Source organism: Sardina pilchardus, chromosome 18 (genome assembly GCF_963854185.1).
Source record: "Sardina pilchardus chromosome 18, fSarPil1.1, whole genome shotgun sequence".
NCBI lineage: Eukaryota > Metazoa > Chordata > Actinopteri > Clupeiformes > Clupeidae > Sardina > Sardina pilchardus.
This window is the reverse complement of record NC_085011.1, coordinates 27,408,961-27,433,960: the sequence shown is the minus strand read 5'-3', so window position 1 is coordinate 27,433,960 and position 25,000 is coordinate 27,408,961. Positions and strand designations below refer to the sequence as shown.

At 43.9% G+C, this 25,000-nt stretch overlaps 2 protein-coding genes across 5 annotated transcripts in view; one reads left to right on the top strand and one right to left on the bottom strand.

The window, feature by feature from the left end:
• The window catches only part of sdccag8 (SHH signaling and ciliogenesis regulator sdccag8), a 70,813-nt gene extending 61,813 nt beyond the window's left edge, over positions 1 to 9,000 (bottom strand). Inside the window, 11 exon segments of the mRNA XM_062519036.1 lie at positions 2,011 to 2,163; positions 3,487 to 3,584; positions 3,587 to 3,624; positions 5,122 to 5,313; positions 5,666 to 5,730; positions 5,919 to 6,023; positions 6,914 to 7,027; positions 7,520 to 7,633; positions 8,087 to 8,169; positions 8,412 to 8,564; positions 8,806 to 9,000. Coding sequence (XP_062375020.1) covers positions 2,011 to 2,163; positions 3,487 to 3,584; positions 3,587 to 3,624; positions 5,122 to 5,313; positions 5,666 to 5,730; positions 5,919 to 6,023; positions 6,914 to 7,027; positions 7,520 to 7,633; positions 8,087 to 8,169; positions 8,412 to 8,564; positions 8,806 to 8,869 — 1,179 coding nt within the window. The 5' untranslated portion in view covers positions 8,870 to 9,000.
• A 449-nt stretch (positions 9,001 to 9,449) lies between these two features.
• Positions 9,450 to 25,000, top strand: part of cep170aa (centrosomal protein 170Aa) — a 66,463-nt gene continuing 50,912 nt past the window's right edge. For all 4 annotated transcript variants that reach the window (XM_062519407.1, XM_062519405.1, XM_062519404.1 and 1 more), the window contains exon 1: positions 9,450 to 9,585. The gene's annotated coding sequence lies outside the window, so the exon portion shown is untranslated. The remainder of the gene's footprint in view (positions 9,586 to 25,000) is intronic.

The window sequence follows — 25,000 nt, the reverse complement described above, 5'->3', positions numbered from 1 at the left end:
AAAGATTCTAGAGCAGAGCTTGGAAAACGGTGGAAAAACAAGGATTCTGGAAGACCTACCAAGATTCTATCTGTGCACTTAACATAGATGGTGTCACTACTTAACTCATCTAAAAGTTCTACCATGGTTCTACCTGTGCACTTAACATAGACGATCACTCGACTTTACCCATTAACTTTTTTTTTACTACTTAACTAATCTAAAACCCCAACATGTACTGGTTCTACCTGTGCACTTAGACAGATGATTTCATTACTTAACACATTAACATACAGTAGGCAATGTCACTCTAAAATCTAAAAGTCGTACCGTGGTTTTACCTGTGCACTTAACATAGATGATGTCACTATTTAACTCATCTAAAAGGTCTACCATGGTTCCACCTGTGTACTTAACATAGACAATTTCACTACTTAACTCAACTAAAAGTCCCACCATGGGAACCTGTTACCAACTTAGTTGGTTGGCAATGGGAAATTGCATCACAACCAACAAAATTGCAACTATGGTTTTGGGATATGCGGGCCCAGGCTAGACGTTAGACCAAATCAAAAGTTGAGTATGGTTGGGAGTCTTTTGCTTCTTCTACCACCCCAACAACAAATAAATCGATAAGAGCACAGGTGACCTTTGTTTGATGTCAAATAAATGAGGAATTTGCATCTATGACAGAAGAATATTGTTAGTTTAGAATATGCCTTCAGTCAACAAGGCAAAATCCTACCGGAGTAGGTGCTCTCTATCTCCTCTAGAGGGCAGAAGTGTCAAAATACTAATGTAAACATAAGACTGATGATGTTTAATAACAAGGCGTTCTTGGACTCTTGTCCATTAAAAGTAGATTTATCAAATGACTCTGAGACTTGAGCTTGTGGCGAATAGTTGACGGTGGCCTGCTGGGGACATTCCTCTTTGCGGCTACATATGTGCATTCCAGCAGATTTGGAAACCCATCCGTCAATGTCAGCTCACTCAGGTCCATTCACAGTCTCAGCCACACTCCCAGCAGCCAGTGGACACAACCCAGAGTTGCTGTGTTCATCGACATCTGCTTCAACTACAGGATCTGACTCAGGAACAGCACATCAGCCACTGGGAGCTCGGCTCACATGCTGCGTTCCACATCACTTCTCCAACTTTCACAACATCAACACGTTCTTACTTTTCTCATCTCATCATGTCGGAAAAGTGTTTCTTAAAGCCAAGGTAGATCTCCGAGCCAGAAGAACACACAATCGACCAGCTAAGTTACCCCAACTAAACATCCTGTCATCCTATGTTGTGGTTAGACAATGCAATTAACTGAAACACTTGAAGTGTCATTTGAATAAACATGTGTCTGTGTATGCATGTGTAGGCACTGAGTGTGCAAGCTGTGTATGATTGTGTGTGTGTGTGTGTGTGTGTGTGTGTGTGTATGAATATCTTGCTAGTTAGTGAGTTAGCTAGTGTGTCTGTGTTAAGTGTGTGCATGTATAGGTGTGTGTGTGTGTGTGTGTGCGCGCATTCATGAATATGTAGTTAGTTAGTAGTAATAGTTAGCAAGTAGTTTGTGTGCACATATGTGTGTGTGTGCACATGATTGTCCACATGTGTGTGTGTGTGTGTGTGTGTGTGTGTGTGTGTGTGTGTGTGTGTGTGTGTGTGTGTGTGTGTGTGTGTGTGTGTGTGTATGTGTGTGTGTGTGTGTGTGTGTGTGTGTATTATGTGCGCGTGTGTGTGCGCGTGTGTGTGTGTGTGTGTGTGTGTGTGTGCGTGTGTGTGTGTGTGTGTGTGTGTGTGTATGTGTGTGTGTGTGTGTGTGTGTGTGTATTATGTGCGCGTGTGTGTGCGCGTGTGTGTGTGTGTGTGTGTGTGTGTGTGTGTGTGTGTGCGTGTGTGTGTGTGTGTGTGTGTGTGTGTATGTGTGTGTGTGTGTGTGTGTGTGTGTATTATGTGCCCGTGTGTGTGTGTGTGTGTGTGTGTGTGTGTGTGTGTGTGTGTGTGTGTGTGTGTGTGTGTGTGGCCCACCGTCTGGGCGAGCTGCTCCTTGTCCTTGCTGGCCTGCTGCTGCGCGGCGTCTCTGGCCTGGGAGATCCTGTGCTGCTGGGCCTGCAGCTCCTGCTCCACACGCTCCCGCTGACGACACAGCTCGCTACGCAGCTGCTCACACTGCACCTCCGCCTGGCAGGGAGGGAACACACACACACACACACACACACACACACACACACACACACACACACACACACACACACACACACACACACACACACACACACACACACACACACACACACACACACAGTTTTGTCTGTTACATATGTTCATGTCTTAAAGGGAAATAATGCTAGGTTTTTTTTTAGCTTAATTTGCCTGAACTAATCAGCTTCAGAGTCATTGGAATGGTTATTTGACTTATTTCGGGTTGAATGACGGCTGTCTCGCCTCCCCCTAGCGCCTCTAAGCGGAAAAACCATGCATGCACCTTTTTCCCATTCTTCCTAAGGAAGTCTCCAGCCTCGCTACCATGCTCATGAAAAGGCAGACTGACCGATTGAGGAATTTTGTGAAATATACACGCTAAAGCTGTAGGGGAAGCTCTGCAGAGAAATCTGCAAGCATAAAACAAGCGAAAACGAAAAGCGAAACCGCCGGCGATGAAATCGCCAACCCTGCATAGCTGAGGTTAAAGTTAAGTAAATATGAGATTTGCATTAGTTTATTAATGAATCATCTTGTCAACTAAATAGTTAATTAGTTAAATAAATAAATTAGCTAACTTGTGTAATAACTACACTGAACACTACACTAACACTGAATATAGCACCCAGGCCGTTGCAATATTCCTTAGTCAACATATCATATAAGGCTGACAATATAATACAACTAACCAATCAAACACCTGATTCCCAGAGAGACATTTGCCTACAGATAACAGATAAATAACTGCAGAGCCCATTTCTTCGTATACCCAACAGATGGCGCCATAACACAAAGACTGCTTCAGAGACACCTCATTCTACTCTGTATCGGGTGAATAAAAGGTCTTATATGTGTGGTCATTATAGCTCCTAACACCCTTAAGTAAGTGAGGATATCAACATTGCTGTTTGCACTTGACATTAGGTTTCAACAGCTCATGCTGAAAGACATTGTCATGATATTGTCATGACACAATGCTCTATCTCTTGCATCCACAGAAGATGATGTAAAGATGCGCACCCGATGTACTCTACTTAGCAAATGAATTTGAAATAGTGCATTAATGCTTACCCTACCATGTCCTCTGTATTGAAGTGAGTGAATCTGAAATAGTTTATGCATGGATACCATGTATTCTATGCAGCAAGTGAATTTGAAATAGTCTCTGTATGGATACCCATGTCCTTTGTGTTGATGTGAGTGAATTGTAGATAATTCCTGTGTGTGTGTGTGTGTGTGTGTGTGTGTGTGTGTGTGTGTGTGTGTGTGTGTGTGTGTGTGTGTGTGTGTGTGTGTGCTCACCCGAGTCTTCTCCAGGTTGGCCTCCTTGGCCATCTCCACGGCCTGCTTGACCTGCTGGTAGGAGCTCCACTCTCTTTGCTGAGCCTCGGCCTGACCGGCCGTAGTGTGCACAGCACCGTCATCAGCTCATCACGCTCTCTAACACACACACACACACACACACACACACACACACACACAGAGAGCATGAGGATACACATACGCACGCACACACACACACACACACACACACACACACACACACACACACACACACACACACACACACATACACATACACATACACATAATTACACATATATAGATGTAAACCACACACACACACACACCAATCACAAATACACACACACAAAAAAAAACACTCACTTATATGTATAGATGTAAAATAGACATACCACACACACACACACACACACACACAATCTCATTCATTCTAATTGCGTTGTAAACAAAAATCTGTCCAGTTTACACAGACAATCTAATTGATATTCGTCAGTGTCCCTTTTCACCTTGCCATTGGCTAACTGACTCACGATGAGAGGGGTTTCCTTAAGAAAATACAAAGACGTCGAAAGCAATCATCCAAGGACTTCAATCAATTAGAGACTGCAGTCAATTCTCATCACCCTGAGATGATGCTGAACGTGGCCTTAAAGGCTTGAAGGGGAATTCCAGCGATTTTTCACATAGATCTTCGCCTCTCGAGGTCACCGAGTGCTATCGGTATAAAAAATGAATAAAAAAACAAAATGAAAACAATCGTATTTTACTGGCTCGAGTTAAAGCAGCCAGCAGCTAAAGCAGCTAAAGCAGCTCCAGTGCTAAACTCCAGGGGCATGAGCATGGGGGATCACAGACATGCCCCCAGAGTGTAGCGCTGCCTGGCTGCGTTGGCTGTTGGCTGCAGCAACTCAAGCTATCGTCGTTCTCCTTTAAAGGCTTAAAGACTACATTTATTCATCATCATCATCATCTAAGACCCATGAGAAATTCACTCCGGTTTCTAAACAATAAAATGAATACAATGTAAATGACTCTCCTAAATGCATTTTAAATGCATGTTACAAGTTCTATCACAGTGGTTTATGAAATATACTCACTGTCTTATATAAATTATACAAGCAGGAAACTACCATGATCGGCACATATAAAACATACTAAACATGCACAGTAATTTCCTGAGTATTAGCCACATTATGTATCATCCACAGGCCAGTGTTTTGTTAAAAGTAAAAAAATAATAATAATAACATATTAATACTTGTAATTACGGTAATTGCCGTGTATTAACCTCATAACTGAAGATATTCAGCAAAATCAATGTGCAAACCGCGGCTAATTGTTGGGAAATGACAGTACTTACTGTAAGAGGGCACATGACGCACATACCCACAACACACGCACATGAAAAGGCTCCAATGATCCCCCCCCCCCCCCCCCCCCCCCCATTTTGTTTTGTTTTGTGTGTGTGTGTGTTTTTGTTTTCAGCTACGTTTTACATTATGCATTGCTATTTAGTGTGTAATTTGTTTTGTTTTGTTTATGTGAAAGCAATAAAAATATATTCACAAAAAAAAAGGCTCCAATGATCAGTATTTGCTCATATGATGTTGTGTTCTGTCTGAGCGCGCTCACTTGGTGATCCTCTCGATGGCCTGTGTGTGGACGTTGGTGTGAGTCTCCGCCAGAACCGCCTCGTGCTGGACGCAACGCAAGCACAGCCCCCCGACCTGAGGCTGACCCGCCGACGCCGCCATCATGGCCTCGCGGTGCCGCAGGCGACCTTTGACCTCCTCACTCTCCCTCTGGGCTGTCGCCAAGTCCTTCCTGGTGACACAGAGGTCAAAGGTTATCGGCACCTGGCACAATCTTAGGGCTGTGACATTGTGTGTACAAAATAGGACATAATGCAGCGGATTACTTTCACCAATATGACATTTACATTTACAAACAGTTGTAGCTGACCATAAACATCATTGTACACACACTAATAACATTAGGGTATTAATGTTACATCCTTACATGTGTATGTGTGTGTGTGTGTATGTGTGTTTGTACCTTGAAACACCCTTCCAAACACCCCATCGTCAACCCACTAACCACTAACTTGTGGTTAGTGTGCTGCGCACAAGAATCAAGGTCATGCCTTAAAGCCCAAGGTCAGACAGGTCACACTTACTTCAGAGCCATCACCTGTGCCTCCAGTGTCTGCAACTGAGCCTGATAGAGAGTCTTCAGCTGGTCCTAATGCACACACACACACACACACACACACAAACAAAACACACACACACAGGGGGAGAAAAAGAGTGAGAAAAAAAAAAAAGAGAGAGAGAGAGAGAGAGAGAGAGAGAGAGAGAGAGAATGTTAGGGAAGTCAGGAACATGTACAAATCCTCATCTCTACAGCATGTTCCATGTGCCGGTCCATACCAGCTCTTTCCTCCACTTCTGGTCCTCTGCGGGGTGAAGGGTTCTGGGGGCGGCTCTGGGCTTCATGGTCCTCTCTGGGCTGCTCAGCTGGGTCACGGGACTCCTCTGCAGCAAGACACCACCACAGTCATGCTGGCATCCATTAAGCAAATAGGACGGCTACTTACTACAATTCAGCTGACCATGGTGACTCAAAAGCAAAGGCAAACAACCTCAAATTGGCAACAAATACAGTAAATCAGTCTAGATTAAAATACTGCCGCATATTTTTTGAGGAGAATATCTTAAATTTTGTCCCCTACCCTTGTATTTGTGTGCTTTCAGACCAATCATGTTCTGCATGAGCTATTTTATTTTATATTACAGTATATTACATAGTGGCATATGCAGATCATTATGAAAAAACAAAGGCAACCAAATCTCACGACTGGGCAAGCAGAGCATTCCCTTGGCCAGGGGACACACACGGAAACTCAGGACTTGTCACAAAGGCACACATGGACATGATTCCACAGCACTGTCTAAGTAGGCTACTCACTGTGCTGTGGTCCCCCAGTAGGCTACTCACTGTGCTGTCGTCCCCCAGTAGGCTACTCACTGTCATGTGGTCCCTCAGTAGGCTACTCACTGTGCTATCTGGAATGGTGTGGTCCCTCAATAGGCTATTCACTGTCCCATGGTCCCTCAGAAGGCTACACACTGTGCTGTGGCCCCTCAGTAGGTTACTCACTGTGCTGTGGGCCCTCAGAAGGCTACTCACTACTGTCCTGGGGCAGTAGGCTACTCACTACTGTGCTGTGGTCCCCCAGTATGCTACTCACTGTGCTATCTGAGATGGTGTGGTTCCTCAGTAGGCTACTCACTGTCCTGTGGCCCCTCAATAGGTTACTCAATGTGCTGTGGCCCCTCAGTACGTTACTCACTGTGCTGTGGTCCTTAAGAAGGCTACTTGCTGTGCTATCTGGGATGGTGTGGTTCCTCAATAGGCTACTCACTGTGCTGTGGTCCCTCAATGTCTCTGAAACTACTTTGGATTTGAGTTCCTCGTGTAGCCTCTCATTCTCAACAATCACCACTCGCACCCTCTGCTTCATGCCCACAAGCTCCTCCTGCAAACACACAGATGCACACACATAAACACACAGACATGATGCACACACAACAAACAGAGAGAGAGAAGAGAGAGAGAGAGAGAGAGAGAGAGAGAGAGAGAGAGAGAGAGAGAGGAAGCAATGAAAATGACATATAGAAACAGACTTGCTTTGTGATAGTGAAACAAATCAGTTCAAGTATAGCGGGTAAATATGTCGTACACTTAAGTCGGAATTGTCATTCCACAACCGAATCCACTTAATTTAATACACTGTTGATGTTAATGTTCCCGTTAATACCCTAATACCGCTTCAGTCAGAGATTCTCTCTGTATGTGTAATGTATGTACATGTTAATGTACATGTATTAATGAACCTCCGAGAATGAATAAATGTTGAATGAATGAATGTATCAAGGCACCTACACTAGCAGGGAAATCGGACATCCCTCTTGGGATTTTATGACTGGCCATCTCTCAACAGCCAACCCCAATCAGCCATCAAACGCACCTTACAGAAGTTGACCTCAGCCTCCAGCTGCCGAATGTAATCAGACTGGTTGTGAAGGATGGGCACTAGATCTTGCATGGCAGGCAAGTCGTCTTTCACCTCCTCGGGAGACTTCTGTTGAACAGTTAAGTGGGCGACAGTTCAGATTCAGATTCCTTTAATTGTCATTGTAGAAGAAAAATACACCGAAATTCCATTGCACCAAGTGAGGACGGATCTCAAGCAATAACGGAGTAAAAATAAATAAAAAATAAATGAAACTACAGAGATATATAACATGTGTACATTCAATTTCCACGCACATACCAACACTCACAATATCATCAGGCACATGGCCAATATCTGCTGTAAACATAGACACCATTTAAGACAGAGAGTCAGTTATAGTCAACAAAGACTAAGCATAGACACAACTCAAATGTATGCTTATTAGCTACTTGTCGAGGCCTTAAGGGAGGGATGACAATTCCCTAATCAATTATGATCTACATAATGGACTGAGGAGGCACAATTTAACTCTGACCTCTGACGCATCAATTAAAGGATTGAGAAAAGATGTCTCAGTACCTTGGGCATTGATTTCCTTTTCGATGGCGTGATATTGACTGTTTCTCTTGGCTGTTTTTGCAGAAGTGACCGCAGCTGAGAAACTGCAACCAAAGAGCAGAGGAGGGTTGAGCCTTAAATAAAATCTTGTTTCTCAAGGACTACAGAGCAACATGAAAGACTAAGAGAAATCGTACCCAAGAACTGATCAAAGCAGTAAATAGATATAGATAAACAGATGTATATGTACAGTATAGATAGCTGGATAGATTAACTATTCAATGTTCTCTCATAGAAGCAGTTAACTATAGTGCAGTAGGTCTCGGTTTGTTTGACTGAAGGCTACCTGCTTCGCTTTCCTGGAGTTGTTGATGCGATGAATCGTTAACACTGTGGTCTGCATCCGAGTTTGCCTGTCTGTCCACCACCACCACTCCCTCTGACTCGGAACTTCGGTCCAATACAGTGCTGAGCTGCTGGATGCTGCGGTTAGCTTTTTCTGTGAAGTTTTTACAATCAGTGACTGGTACATAAATAGACTAACAGCGAAATCGTGTGATCTGCCAATGTTATTCATAGTCAGAAGTGATAATCGACCTTTGTTAATTAACGTGCGTACTGTATGCAAGCATGTTTCGTGCATACATTATTAATGCACAGGGTATGAAGTTTCACTAGTTTGCAGTTACCAAGCAGATGGTAATCAAACTGGTTTGAGTGTGCTAGCCAACTGTCATCACCTCGCAGTTTCCTTTGATACGCTCCCAACTCCTCATCCTCGTCTGAATCGGGAGATGGCTTCATAGTAGAGTAACGTTAGGCTATATGCAAAGTAGTCTATATACCCATGTATCTTAATGCCTTTATCTCAAGGTGAAATGTAAGTAAAGGTACTGTGTAGACTCTGCTTGCTTTGCTTTGCCACTCAAACTCCCTCACCGCTCAACGGTTGCAACGTAACTAGACATGCACTTCCGTAAACGGAACATTGGCTTGTGGGATTTGAAGTTCTCGGTGTGTCTTTGTCGGCCGTTATCAGTTCCAGAGGAGGAATAAGGAACTACAAGTCACAGATCCGTACACTGCAATGAACGCGAGATAGGATTTCAAATGTGGAAATATTTTAGCAAAATACATTTAAAAACATGTAGATGTAAAATTTCGGGGGAAAAAAAGACATTTCGTTGATATTTGGTAGGCGGATCATATTATTTTATTATTCGACTCAATTTATAGGTCTTATTTTTTAGGTGACGTTGCACGTCAATCAAAACGCGAATACACGCCCATATGGCCGTGTTGGAAGTGCAGACGCAGGCGGTAGGGATGTCCTAGTTGCCTCAATCTAGCTTGCTCGCAGTCACCGCTATTCGCTAGGAATAACGTTATTGCTGGGCAACTGAGACAATTATCAGACAGACGCTCAGTAACAGTGGGACTGGGTTGGGCATTGAGGACACGTTGGATAGCCTATAGCTTACCGCCGAGCAAAAGCAAGGATATTTCTTTGAAAAAGAGGGGTGAGTAGCCTACAATACAAAGTGTTTTTATAAAACATTTATAGCCCTTATTGCATTTTGAATACCCACATCAGGGAGGTAGCTACACTGATTGTGGCAACTCGATTCCTCGGTAGTGACATGTTTTTCAAAATCCTTTTTATCACTTCACAAGCAAAAAGTATGGCATAGCCATGCTTGTTTAGTCCGTTTATTTAAGGACATTTGAACACATTTCGTTGTGCATGTTTTTCTACTTAAAGAAAGGATCATGTCTCAGAAATGGATTATACATCCTGCCATGTCAACAACATGGTGCTTTGCTAAGGTAACAAAAGTGTGTATTGTCAGTCGCCTGCAGAAGCAGTCGCTATTCATGACAGCTCGCCTACACTGTAGCCTCAATTATTGCATTGTAACATAGCAGATCCGAAGACAATTAGCCGGCCTCGAATGAATCAGTTTGCCGCTTTGTATTGAAATTGCAGACTTATAGGCAGCTAACGAGCATTTACACTAGGCAATGAAAGGGTTTTTTTTTTTTATTTCAAAGTAGCCTACAAAGAAGAACAGACATTTATTTGATTCATGAGTCTTTCTTCACTGTGAAGCCGGCTTCTTCCAGAGTCCAAAACCCCATCCTTGACAAAGGCTCCGTCAAATCACGAGGATCATAAAAATGCACGTAGCCTGCGCATCCTGTCGAAACACATGGAAGTAGGTTAATCGGTCAAATTGGTCCTTCGAAAGACAAACTGATGGAAATGGACCACAATTGATCGCATGGTCGGGGTAGAGCAAGGGGGCTTTGTTTTGATGAAGGGGGCTAGCATGCTATCATTTTTCCAAATGCTTCAATTTTTGGGGCGGATAACGACTGGATAGTGTGTTGCCTATGGTTAGGATCTGGAAAGCCTGATAAATACCTAGAAAGATATTTTGATCTGAAATGTCATATGTAGAAAAACCATGGCGAGTGGAAGGTCATAGAACAAATTGCACCCCCTCCTCCTTATGCCAAATGTTAGTCTGCTTCGAGGATTGCAGCAGTGATCTGATCTCCCAGCCGCCTAACTGCTGGATAGGCTAACTGGAACATCGCCGGTCATTTGTTCAAGTTCTGTTGCCACTTTTATTTAATGATAGATTGTCCGGGAATCAAGATAATTGCAGTGACTATGGGCAGCTCACGGAAGCCTACGACGACATGTCATTTTGGTTGGCTCTCCAAATCGAATTTTGAACGACTATGCTAGCCTATGTCATGCTCAAATTCCCATTTCTGTCTACAGGGCGTTTGGCCGTTGTTTAGAGATTGAACAAAGTAGCGGGATGGAATAGCCTAAAGGGCCCTTTCTCAAGGAGCGCAGTCTCCTCCTCCAAGCAACTTCTGGGCCGTGCGCCACTGTTAATCGTAGACAGAGCTCTCCCTCCTCCCAGCCGCAGTCTTTGACCACAACTGCATTTTTTGGAAATCTGCTTTTGGGGTTTCTGGACACAGATTCACTTGTCCACCATGTGTAGCATTGATCTTTTTTTGCTCTTTAAGGAGAGTAGACCTATGTCATTACTGAAGTGAGGAAATAGCCGGTTTAGTTTTGTCACATATTTGTTGACACCGGACAGGAGTCTTACCATAGGCCTTTCCATGCCAACAGGAAGCTAAAGTTCTCTTAAGGCATATTGTTCTGAAGAACAATGGTCCACCCTTCAATAAGCCAACAACATGAGCCTTTAGGCCTCTTTTGCCCTGTGTAATTTGTAGTTAAAAAACAGAGTAGGCCTAGCATGATATGTGATCCAGCTGAGATAGTATGAAGTTGTTTTTCAGATAATTTTCTTCTGCCTTGAGTGTCTCATTTGTCTAGCCCAGGGAGGGATCTAGTCCCTGTTTTGCAGACTCAGAGAGGGTTATAGCCTAAAACAGCATCATAGGGCGAGTCTACAAATGTCACACACGCACAGCTGTTTTGGGTGTAACGTTATTTTCCCCCACTGTTTTCCATGTAGTTTTTATTTGAGTGCATTTTTAACACTGCCACTGGATGGTTTTGTTATTTTTTCCAGCAATAGCATTTATTTTTATGCTACAAACTAAGCATGCACTTCAAAGGGGCATATCACCATTGATTTTGTGAACACACATGGTATCTTGTTTCATTGGTTGAGTATTGTACTCTTCATACAGTACATGAAAACAATATGAAATATCATTGTCATCATTCACAATTTCTCTATGGTATTAAACAACTGTTAGTCCAGGAGTGACTAACAGTTAATTTAAAGGCTAAAAGCACCAGAGAATGGCTATGAGCAAACAAGCACAGAAGGAAGATTAAGAAGCAGAATATTTAGAGAGTCTGATTGTAACAAAAAGTGATAACAAAAAAGGAGAAAGAAGCAGACAGTGGGATGAAAGAGAGCATGGAGGAAGGGAGTGCGTTTTTTTGTCTTCAGGCTTTGGTGATCCTGATGATAAATAATTCATCAGACGACGACATCACTTCCTGTGATGGTTCGCCTCTCAGGGTCCTCCCTTTGGAGTGCTTCCTGATGTCAGGGCCTGTCTGATACGGTTGTTTACAGGAGCCGGATTACATCAGTCTGCAGGCATGTGACATACATTCAGAGTTATTATGTAGGAAACCCCTGAACAGTTTCAGTTGACTGTTCTCTCTGCTTATTCTATGGGGTGTAGGCCATGTATTGTGTGAAACATTTGGAAACAGTGTTCATTATTGATGACAATGAGATAAAATAGATACAAAAAGGGCAACTATATGTCATAGCATTCTTTACCAATCATGTGATAAATGTGAATACTATTATTTTTAACATCAGCGTTAACTATAGCCTTGTTATTATCCATTTATGATGTATGTGGTAAATAGCTGTATGTGTGTGATTGTGAATGATGCAAGCAGCTGAACTGGTTGGTGTTTGAATCGATCCAGATGTCTACTTCCTGCGTGCGGACACAGTAGTGTGAGGTCATGCTCAGGACAGAGCGACTAACTGCCCACTACCCCCGCACAGTAGGACACACATTGCGCTAATCTAGCCGAGGGGTCACACATGCTTGCTGCATTAGTGAGTGGGATACTGTAGAGATAGGAAGTGACAGAGAAGGCTTTGGTCCATGCTGAAGGTCCGATCCAGAAGAGAGTATAGAAGATAGCTAGTAATAAGTAGAGAGTATTGAAGCGAGTAACAAGTAGAGAGTATATGACAATTAACACACTCAGTGCAAAATGCTAACAAAAGCAATACATCCGAGGGGGAAAAACAGTAACATAAGTTAGAAACAGGGTATGGAATTAGTATGTGTTAGTATCGTCTCACAAGACATTATGAAATGATATTGAGAGATGGAGGGTTAAAAAAAACAGACAATGAGGTATGCAAGCTTGGAAGGTTTAGACCATTCATCTGGGTGTGTAGAGAGCTTCACTAATGGATTTATATGTTTTCATACGTTTGGCAGACATGTGTGGGTGGAGGGAGGGAACAGCCTCCGGAGGACGGAGGATGTTTTGGCAAAAAGCACAATGTAGGTTAGTGTGGCACTCATGACGCGCCCTCGGCTAGTGTGCCTCAGGGGCATTGCCACATGGCTGCCCAATAGGGACGCCTTCCAAGAAGACATGCCACACCACCATGCAGACTTCTGAGGCGCTGAAACAGCTCACTTAGTATGTTCAGTAACGAGCAGAGCGACTGCAGCCCCCTTCAGAGCATGCACGCATGTTATTGACATGTGGTCAGTGCTCATTTGCATAATAGGTCACATGTGATCCATGCGGGTCGATAAACATGCTATTCTATCACCACACTGGAGATGCAATCTATACATTAATGTAAGCCCCTGCTGCATTAAAGGATGGATTAGTTCAGGGGGTTTTGTTTTAGGCACCATGTGTTCTTATATAGATTTGATGAGCAGGCTGTCCTGTTCTGTGGGTGTTGAGCCATATGGTCTCTTTTTGCTGCTCCCACACATTTGCTTATGTTGCCGGTCAGCTCTTATTCACAGCCCCAAACTGGTATCAGCAGGGGTGCATGGCCAGACCTCAGCAAAGCACACGTTTTCATTCAGAATCAGAAAACCAAAAACAGCACTTACGCCCCAGCTCCTGTTTATGTTAACTGCACACTCTGACAGAGTTATCTGTATAGCCTATAAACTATATCCATAAACTATACATATGGGTTTGTTTATAACAAAAGTGTGGACACTCTTTTGACAGTGATAAATGCAAAAACTAGATTCATGGTTGGTTCAATACTAAGCTGCTATTTATATGTAGGGCTAATTAACTTGTACACTATGCTTAGACACTTTTGCACAGTTACTTAGTTGCTAAATAGCACTAAAGGTTGACTTATAGCACAATTTATTAGATTATCTCGTCTGATATCTCTGTTGCGATTCGTTTAATTGAATATATTTTTCAATTTTCTGCTTTTCTCCATTGGTAATGCCTATGATAGATAGAATGTACATGAAAAACATACTCTGGGCCCCTGTGTGTTTGCTGACCACATACAGAGATGTGATTAATTATTGCACAGCAGGGATCAATGCAGCAAGAAAATACCTTTAATGGCATTGGCACAAAGCGATTCAAGTTTCTGCCATCTTTAGATTTTTCTGGAGGCGAATCTCACAGGAAATGGACCAGCATCTATTACTGTAAAGTGTAGCTAATAAGTAATATATGTGCAGCGATTGGAGACATTGATTGATTCAAACTGCACCATATGGGAAACTGATGATGTCGTGGCTTAGCAATGCATGAAGCCTTTTGTCATCCTATACCTTACAGCCAAAGCATATTTCAAGCAATGGGTAGAGATAAGGACAACAAACAAAGGATGCTAAGATGTAAGTGATTATATTCAGCAAAGTATGTTCACGGAGGTATCGGTTTCTGCATTACGTGTTTGGTTGGTTTCTAGGCCACTTTGTGTTTAGTTGGCTCTCTTTGTGGTGATTGGATGTTTTCTGGGCCTTTCAGAAGCAGGTCTGTCGGTCAGCCAACAGCAGGGCTGAAATTCAGGAGATGGAGGAAGTCTCCTGACGACTGGCAGTGGCGGCCATTGTTCTCTCTGTTGCAACTGCTGGTGGTGCTCTCCCTCGGGGGTTCTTGTGAATTGTGAAAGAGCACAAAAATACCTCAGTGCAAAACAGATTTTTTTTGTGTGCAAAACCTTCACAGGAGGGACTATTTTCAGGGTGACATCACAGTTTTCAGCGAGGTTATCTTTAGAGTGTCACTTTAATATGCAAGCAATTTTTTCCTCAGTCTGAGAAATAATTTTGTGTGTTGACACTTAAAAAAGAAATACTCTCTAGGAGTGTGTTGAGATGTGTTTGTGTTATATGCAAAATAAAACTGAATGGCACACTGAGCTTTTTATAGAAGAGGGGAATAAAGAAACTAGGCCATCTTGGTGCAGACGTCAAAGTCAATTGTCTGACTGCTCAGACAAAGACAGGAGCTGTAGTATCTCTGAGACATAATCAGCTCTCTCTCTCTCTGTCTCTCTCAGTCCTCTCTTCCTCCCCTCTGGCTCAGTGATTTTCTCTACCCTCCACATCTCCCTCCAAGATTTAAATCTCCATGCATTTTTTAAAAGGTTGGAGATGATTCCCTTTGTTACCTAGGTCAGGCTAATCAGAGGCTTTGATTATGGATATGGTGGAGTCTTGGCAGCCTGAAGCCCCCCCCCCCCCCCCTCCACACCCCCACACACACACAAACACACACATGCACACATACACACACACACACACACACACACACACACAGACATACACCGCCCCAGATCTGTTTGGTACTGCAGATTCATTAGGTTGGTTGATAATGGCTTTTGACGGCGGTGAATGGAGATGTCTGATGCAGACTTACTTACACATAGGGAATACTCATTGGGGTCAGAAGTCATGTGTGAGTGAAACACTCAGTCACTCAGGTACAGCGCTGAGCCAGCGTTGATCACAGCAGACACCTCCCCTCTCCGGGAGGATTCATGAGTCTCCATATTAATGGCTCTCTGATGACTGCCATGCCATGCCATGCCAAAATATTTGTTCCCCCATTGATATACAGTACATCCCTGAAATGAGCTTTTGCGGGGTGGGATGTCAGTCACCATGACTTGTCTGTCCTTGACATGTCAGAGGAATGATTTCTCTATGAGAAAGGCATGGATGATATTGGATGATATATGCTGAGCATTGGTGGTGGTTGGTGTTGATGAGGCTCCCCCTTCACTGTAAAGTACTTTCGGTGCCTTATACAGCTACAGTTTACAAATGTAAGTTGTTGTTGTTGTTGTTGTTGTTGTTGCTGTTGTTATGACCAAAATAATTTAGAATTCCTGCTTGTGTGAAGAGATTTTATTTATTTATCATTTTAGAGTTTTATTTTGGGCACAGGACAGCACTTCACTGTGTTACGCCTCTCCAGTTCATGAACTGTGAGATGTATGAGATAAAGATGATTAAAATAAAGGTCTTTGTGAATCTGAATTTCTCTCTGCATTCCTCTGTGGTGACCTTGGAGACGGTTAAAGGGCGTTCTCTACTGTAGACAGCGGTCCACCCCAGGAGGCTGCATGGCTCCAGTGCAGAACAGTAGACCCAAGCGCGGTCCAGAGCCATTCTCAATTGAATTCAATGCATACGTTTGTGTCTGTTGAGAAGATGACAATGAGAAGAGTACAATCTGAGTCCACACACAATGCCATGCTGGATTAAAGCAGATGAGGTGCTGCTGTGGCCGACAGTGAAAAAACAAAACAATACGCTATTGACCATATGGACAAGAGCTGGGTAGCAACCTGTTTTAATGCTTGTATAAGTTATTTATGATCCCGCTATTGAAATCTGAGTCCCTCTGAGATTTGCATTGCTATTGCAGTTCTTTCAATGTAAAGGAGATATGGTGTGTGTGTGTGTGTGTGTGTGTGTGTGTGTGTGTGTGAGAGAGAGAGAGAGAGAGAGAGAGAGAGAGAGACTAATGTGGCTCTGCTGCTCTGAGAACCCCACCAAGCTCTGCATATCTGTGTGTGCCAACTGCCAAGTAGCTTCCAACCATTGCAGAGCTTCATAGCAGAGATTCTAGGCCAAGGTGACCAAACTTTCAGACATCTCGGAGCGTTACAGCCTGGAAGAGAGCTGTGTGTGTGTGTGTGTGTGTGTGTGTACGTGTGTGTGTGTGTGTGGAGAGAAAGAGGGAGACATGAGGGGGAGGGTTGCACCGTTAGGCAGGACTGAAGGGTATTGCATGTCTTTATCTGATCAAGTCTACTTTATAAATATCTGTATCAGAAATTAATCTGAAATTCAAATGTGTGTGTGTGTGTTAGAGAGAGTGAGATGGGAGGGAGGGGAGCGCTTGTCCTGGCTGAGTTATCACTGCTTTGGGATGGACACTTGCACAGCTGTTGCATCATCTGTCCTGCAGCAGCACTGCTATGCAGGGAGGAGCCCGTAATGGCCTCAGTCACTAAAAGTTTGCAGAGTGGACCAAGATCCCGATGCTACTTCCTGCTGTCAGGCCGGCCCCTGGAGCACTGGAATGCAGTGAGCAAGAAGGACAATGTTTCCTATGAGCTGGCATTAGCCCACAGCTTTTCATCGGGGTTTGTTTGTTTGTCTGTTTGTTAGCCAGATAACTAGAAAACATTAGGGATGAATGACATTTTTAGGAGTCATTTTGGGAGTGATCTGGATCACGTTCTGGGTGCAAACCACAAATGTGGGGGGAACTAAGGCGCTTAGCGGAGGTCTGCACTCTTGGAGTGTTTTTCTAGTACTTGTCTTTATAGTGGGAAGCTTTGAAGAACCAGATAGTGTCCTTCATGTTGTGAGGTGATGTTGACTCTGTTTTATGTTAATAGTTGGAAGAAGAACTACGGAGGGAAGGTGATAGGGTTGACTCTGTAATGGACACAAAGGTCGAACACTGCTCAGTTCCCCATTTGATCCAATTGCTTCTCGTTTTTAACTGGACGAGCATGTGTGTAGATTTCACTCGCTGCTGCTGAGGCCAGGAGGCCGAGGAAGTGTGGCAGCAGGAATGGACAGCAGTCACTGTGTGTACAGGACCTAGCCTAGGCTGCCTAGCGCACTGTGTGCACAATACAGGACCTAGCCTAGCGCACTGTGTAAATACAATCAAAGAGGGATGCAGTGGGTGAGACTGGTAAAGTTCAGTTTCTCACAGCGGGGAACATAGAACCCTTTTTCAAAAAAAGGGTCCTATGTTCCCCGGGAGACCTGGGGAACATAGGACCCTTTTTCAGAGAAAGGGTCCTATGATCCCCTGTATGTATTGCAACCGGGGAACATAGGACCCTTTTGGGGAAAAATGGGGAACATAGGACCTGGGGAACATAGGACCCGGGGAACATAGGGATGACCCCGTAAATACAGGACCTAGCCTAGCGTACACTGTGTGTACATATAGGACATAGCCTATGTTCCCCGGGTCCTATGTTCCCCACTTTGTATGGGACCGGGGAACATAGGACCCTTTTTTAAAAAAAGGGTCCTATGTTCCCCACTGTTCCCAAAAAGGGTCCTATGTTCCCCTCTTAGTATGGGACTGGGGAACATAGAACCCTTTTTCAAAAAAAGGGTCCTATGTTCCCCAGGAGACCGGGGGAACATAGGACCCTTTTTTTAAAAAAAGGTCCTATGTTCCCCGGTCCCATACAAAGAGGGGAACATAGGACCCTTTTTTTGAAAAAAGGTCCTATGTTCCCCAGTCTATTATTATGACCGCCACACAGCGAAGCGACGGTTTAATCAGATTTGTTTTTTTTTCACATGCGCAATTTTCCGTCAAGAAGTTCCGGGCCACTGAAAGACCGGGGTGCATGAAACTTAGTGTGCATGTAGCCCCACAAGCATAGCATGGAACCATTGTTTTTCGTTTTGAACCGTCGCCAACTCAACTGGACCCCCGTTAGGAGGGTAGAATGAATAATATATCGTAAATAAATAAATGTTTTCCTTGAAACACAGGGGGCATAGTGACTCCTATGTTAAATTCCCATAGAAGCAGGAAGATTTTTCATATGTTTTTATTTTTAAAGGCCAGTTATTTCATGGATCCAGGATACTATGCATCCTGATAAGTTTTCCTTTGCCTTTGGAATCAAAATAGCCCCACATCACCACATACCCTTAACCATACCTAGAGATTGGCATGGCGTTTTTTTTCAGTTAGCCTAGGCCTATTAGCCTGTTTGATTTGCATTAAGCTCAATGAGTTATGTGGTGATGTGGGGCTATTTTGATTCCAAAGGCAAAGGGAAACTTGTTTTTAAAAATAAAAACATATGTAAAATCTTCCTGCTTCTACGGGAATTTAACATAGGAGTCAAATACTTATGCCCCTGTGTTTTAAGGAAAACATTTATTTATTTATGATACATTCTTCATTCACAAAGAAAATGTATGTCCTTAAACTAAAGGTTGGATTTGTACTCATTTTTTTAATTAAGGCATTAAGACAAATTTCATATTCCTCTTTTTAGTCAACTTATTAAATAAATCAAATACTCAAATACAAATACTTATTCTCCCCACTGTATACATGTATGTTTGTGTGTGTGTGTGTGTGTGTGTGTGTGTGTGTGTGTGTGTGCCTGCATGTGTGTGCATGTATCTTTATGTGTTTATGCGTGCGTGTGCATACAGTCGCTAAATGTACACATATTCATTTATTGTATGGTCCCTCAATTACACAAAACTTGGCATACATTCAGAGGGTGTCGTAATTTTCCGTGCAGTTTTGAACCTGTCAACCAAAGATAATGTACCTGCAATTAAAATGCCTCATTTTTGCTTTTTCATTTTTAACTAGGTGGCTCTATACATGAAATGAGTGGTTATGGGATGGGTTGATATGGCCCTTTAAGACCAACATACAAAAAAAGGTGGTCCAACATGTCCAACAAGTTTCGTGCACCCCGGTCCCGGGAATCCTTGACGGACAATTGCGCATGCCAAAAAAAAACAAAAAAAAAATCTGACTAAACCTGTGCTGTAGGGCGGTCATAATAATTTTACCAACAAAAATTAAAAACCAACAAAAATAGCACAAACAATACACAGGTAAAGTATCAGCCTAATTGAATTGAATTTCCCCTTGGGGATCAATAACGTATCTATCTATCTATCTATCTATCTATCTATCTATCTAATACTCACTTACTCTGCCTCACAACAGGAGAGTCTTTCACCTACCACTCACAAAACATTTTACAATCAAAGAGGGATGCAGTGGGTGAGACTGGTAAAGTTCAGTTTCTCACAGCGGGGAACATAGACCCTTTTTCAGAAAAAGGGTCCTATGATCCCCTGTATGTATTGCAACCGGGGAACATAGGACCCTTTTGGGGGAAAATGGGGAACATAGGACCCTTTTTCTGAAAAAGGGGAACATAGGACCCGGGGAACATAGGGATGACCCCCCTAGCATACACTGTGTGCACAATACAGGACATAGCCTAGCGCACTGTGTTTTTTATACAGGACCTTCTATTAGCCTAGCGTACACTGTGTGTGAAATACATAGTCGAGTTCACTGTGTGTTTTACGCAGGACCTTCCATAACTGCAGTTATTGAACTAGATGTCCTGCATATGAACTCCACAACTGCAGTTCTGACGCCAGTTTTGACACCTATGTTAGCCACTGCATGTTCATTGACTCAGCCTAAAAGTAGGCTAAGCAGCCTATAGTACCCTTAGAGTTTTGTTGCTTTTGTTGGTCTACATTTGTTGGTTGCTGGTCATTTGACACACATTCTCTCACACACATGCAAACACACACACACACATACACTTTTTGCCTCGTCTAGACACACACACACACACACACACACATACACAAATGCACACAACCACACACATTGATATACAGCGGAGGAATGCTCTGCTATCCTGAGCCAACACACCCTCGTTCTCTCTGTAGTTCACTGCCAGGGTATGAGTCAGCAACAGCAACTCCTGATACGCTAACGGCCTCAGTCAGGGTCCACACACACACATACGAACACACACACACGCACACACGCACACACGCTCAGTCAGGGTCCATTGAGGCTGTCGTAACCGTAGAAACCGTAGCACATTGTCCATCTCCACAGAAGAGCAGTCAGCCATGGGGGAGGGAGGGAGGGAGGGAGGTGGGGTGTGTGTGGGGGTGTCCAGTCCAGCTCCGCGCCTCCGCAGTATAGGGCTTTCAAAAGATGAGCGAGGAGGAGCAGGGGGGCAGGAAGTGTGAGAGCCTACTTCCTCTGACTTACAAAGCATGCCTAGTCAACTCGGAACAATCCCAGTTTGTCCGGCGCTGTCCAAGAGTGAGCGCGGAGTGGAGAGAGGAGGAGGAGTGGGGGTGGTGTGGGGAGGACACGGTGCCAAAAAGTGGGTGAAGTCCCATTTGGCCGTGTTAGTCTTTTCATGGTCGGATTTTTCTGATTTTGGCCTCCGCTTCAAACTGATGTGGAGTCTCACGGACAACAACACGGAACACAACGCGCTCAATACTCTACTGCTGTGGGACACTCACCCTTCACCCACATACCCGTACAGAAGCAGCAACACATGCACACACACTTAACCTGTCATGAAACATAATTACGCACTCAACTTTCACACACACACACACACACACACACACACACACACACACACACGACACACACACACACACACACACACATGACACACACACACACAAATAACACATATACACACACACACACACACACACACACACACACACACACACACACACACACGCATAGAGCCACACACTCACACATGCAGGAAGTGGCAGTGAACACACGAGGTCTAGTGGGTGGTGAGTAATTTTAATGAAGGAGGACTGTGGTTGCTCCTCTGGAGTAGGTTAGCAGCATGTGTGCCTAAAGGAAACTAGAGCCACATGGCCAACCCCTTTCAGCTGGGGAGCACTTTCATGTGTATGGGAGTATGTGTTTGGGTGTTTGTGTATGCGTGTGTGTGTGTGTGTGTGTGTGTGTGTGTATGCGTGTGTGTGTGTTTGTGTGAGAGAGAGATGCTTTATGCCTTATGAGTTTGACTTTGTTGTGCCACACTGGGCTGATTCTCAGTGCCTAACTATGCTGGGGTTGATGAGTGAGTGAGTGTGTGTTTGTGTGTGTGTGTGTGTGTGTGTCTGTGTGTGCAGTACAGAATGCAGGGGCTAAATAAATTCCTCTTTCTTTTCCTTTTGTTTGTCGTCACTTATTTTGCCACCAAACAAAAGTGTTTTTCTTGATTCCGTTCTTAGCTACATTACATTAGATTCAGAGTACAAAGTAAGACAACGAAATGCAGTACATTATGCTGTGTCACTTCCCTCTTCTCTTCTCTCTGTCTCTGTTTTGTTTCTGGATGTATTTAGTCATCAACATCTAATCATCCCGTTCTCTTGCCGTCATTCGGCGACTAAAAAAGTTAAGTCGATCCTTATCCTCCTCATCCTTAATCCTTATCCCCCTAAAACCAGATCCCCTTTAGGTCGGCTCGCGCTCCGCTAACAAAAGAATGTTGGAGCGCCACAGCGTCCTGGATCAAGTTTTCTGTGGCCGTTTGAACGTATTATATTAACGTATTTATTGCAGTGCATAGCACGTAGCTGAAAATGATACTTTATTTCTCCCACTGCCCCACAGCACACACACACACACACACACACACACACACACACACACACACACACACACACACTTCTCCCCAGCCTTAATTGTGCCTCAAGGATGGTGCCATTCCAGCTTTCTGTCCTCACACTGTCCAGTGCCTTGCTTTTATTTCTCTGGCATGCGGGCTGAGATTGTGGTCAGGGATCATTGTGTGTGTGTGTGTAGACGTGGTATGCAGACTCCATGAACTGCTGGAGGTTTTGAGGTGGAATGAAAGGACAGCACTGTCTGGGTGGATGATAAGTGTAAAATGTGATTCTGTATATTCTGGCATGTTAGCGTTTTTGGAAGGAACTCCATTGCTTCCACACATTCAGTGGATGACATTTTTCTGTTGGTTAAAAATCTCACGAGATGTGAAATGCTGCACTCTTTTAAGGCTTGTTTATTCAGATTATCTAAATTTGTCAATATTATTGTTACGGAATGCAGGGCCACACACTTTTTAAACTCAACTATTTCAGTGTTGTTTACCTACGACTCTCTAATGTAGATGTGTGTTGCAATTCAATTACTTCAATTAGTTACGCAGCCTAACCAAATGTTGACATTAACATAGCGGCATATACAGTACGATTGGAATAGTTCACTCAGATGCGTGTCTCTGTCACCCCCGTATGGATACATCTTTTAGTATCTTAGATGTTCTTCCTCACTTGTAAGTTGCTGGATAAAGATATCACATGTGTAAATGTAAATATAAATAGAGAGAGAAACTATAACAGAGGAGGAGACAGAGGTGGTCCAATTAGAGACCTAAGGGCTTCACTGTGTAGACTCTACACTGTAGAGGATGAACACACACACCGTAACACACTTGCCCTATCAGTTACATGCACGTTTTTTACAAGCTTCGGCTGCAACACATTTGGGCACATTCTAGACCCGCCTGGAAACTGTATCTTGCAGTGCAGTGGATCTGGCTCTGATCTGGCTCTGATGGAGCTCTGACCCGGCTTACATCTGGCTCAGATGAGGCTCGGCGGCAGTTACACAGAAATGGGAAACCCGGCTTCAGAAAGTAAAAGTCGTACCATATATTTGTTCTAACCATTCAGAAAAAAGAATTTGATTTTTATTAGCACAACTCTTGAGCCAGGTAGATGAGCTAACTAGTGAAATCACCTGTTTTATGTGCACTGGCAGAAGCAATACATGGTCCAGATCCTACGCTCCAACTCCCAACACACTCACGTCTGACTGACACACACACACAGACACACACACACACATCCAGCCCTCTCCTCGGCCAGATGTTGTCTCAGTGGTAGGCCTATGTTAATGACTTGTGTGTGTTTCCATGCGCTAGAGTCAGATGGAGGAACTGTAGAAAGCCTCCCTCAGCTTTTCAAATCAAAACTTTCCCTTTCTCTCTTTTCTGCAGCTGTCCTTGCTGCTTTTCTTCTCCTCTTCTGTATTCTCTTTACTCCACCCTTTCTTGTCCTCTTCTGTATTCTGTCTTTACTTCCCTCCCTCCTCCTTTTTCTCTCTCTCTCTCTTCTCTTTCTCATCCTGTTCCACTCTCGTCTCTGTATTCTCTCTTTACTTTTTTTCGGTTCACTCTCCTCTTTCTCATCCTGTTCTCTCTCTCGTCTCCTCTTCTCCTCTTTCTTCTGCGGTTCACCTCGTCTGTGACCTCCTGGTATTGATCATTTCTTCCCTTATCTGCCACATATCTCAACTAATGCACTTCATCTCAAGAGTGGAACCCGACACCAGCGTAGGCAAACTGAACTGTCATAGTGTGTGTGTGTGTGTGTGAGTGCGTGCGTGCGTGCGTGCGTGCGTGTGAGATTAGCCACTGTGATGGGGTGCAATGCTTTTTTCACTGTGTGTTCTCATGTTGTTCTCCTCCATGGAATGACATTGCATCATTAGCTGGGGTCTTGCAGCAAATGGATGAAGACCAATTGATACGTACTACGGGCAGCTGTTCTTGTTGTCATGGTTCTCAGTATCTGCCCGGTGATCACTCTGGTTAGGTAGTCAATGTTATATATCGCCTGCGTGTGTTGATATTAGAAGCGGCCTGTTTCATAGGTTGGTGTGTGTGGAGAAGCGGCCTGTTTCATAGGTTGCTTTTGAATGAAAACAGTCCTGGACTCCCCCCACCCCCCTCCAGTTCCTGTCCGTTGGAAATCCTCTCTGGCAAGCGCGCGTCTCTGGCACTTCAAAAAAAAAAAATGATGATCATGATCTGTGTGTGTGTGTATGTGTGTGTTTCTTTGTGTGTGTGTTTGTCGGTTGGGCAATCTGCTGGTTCTGCAGAACTCTGCTGAGCTGTGCGCCTAACGAAGCTGTTGTTTCGGAGCATGTTGTGCAACATCGGTCTTTTTTACTTCACTCACTCACACACACACACACACACACACACACACATACACATACACACACACACTCCACCCTCAGTCTGCAGCTGCTCTCCATGGGCGACACTGGTTTCACTTTTTGCGACATCATAAACAGGAGAAATCCATGTAGCGCATCCCTGTTGGGATGTTGATAAATGCTCTCTAACGAGCTCTTGGAATGCGCCGGTTTACAAACACCAGCTGAACCAGAGGAGGAGTGAGAGTGTGAATCACTACAGTAGGCTGTTAGAGCTGGAGACGTGTTAGTGGGTCATCTGGAAGAGGGAGGGAGAGAGAAGGAGGGAGAGCATTAGAGAGGAAAGAGAGAGAGAAGTGGGG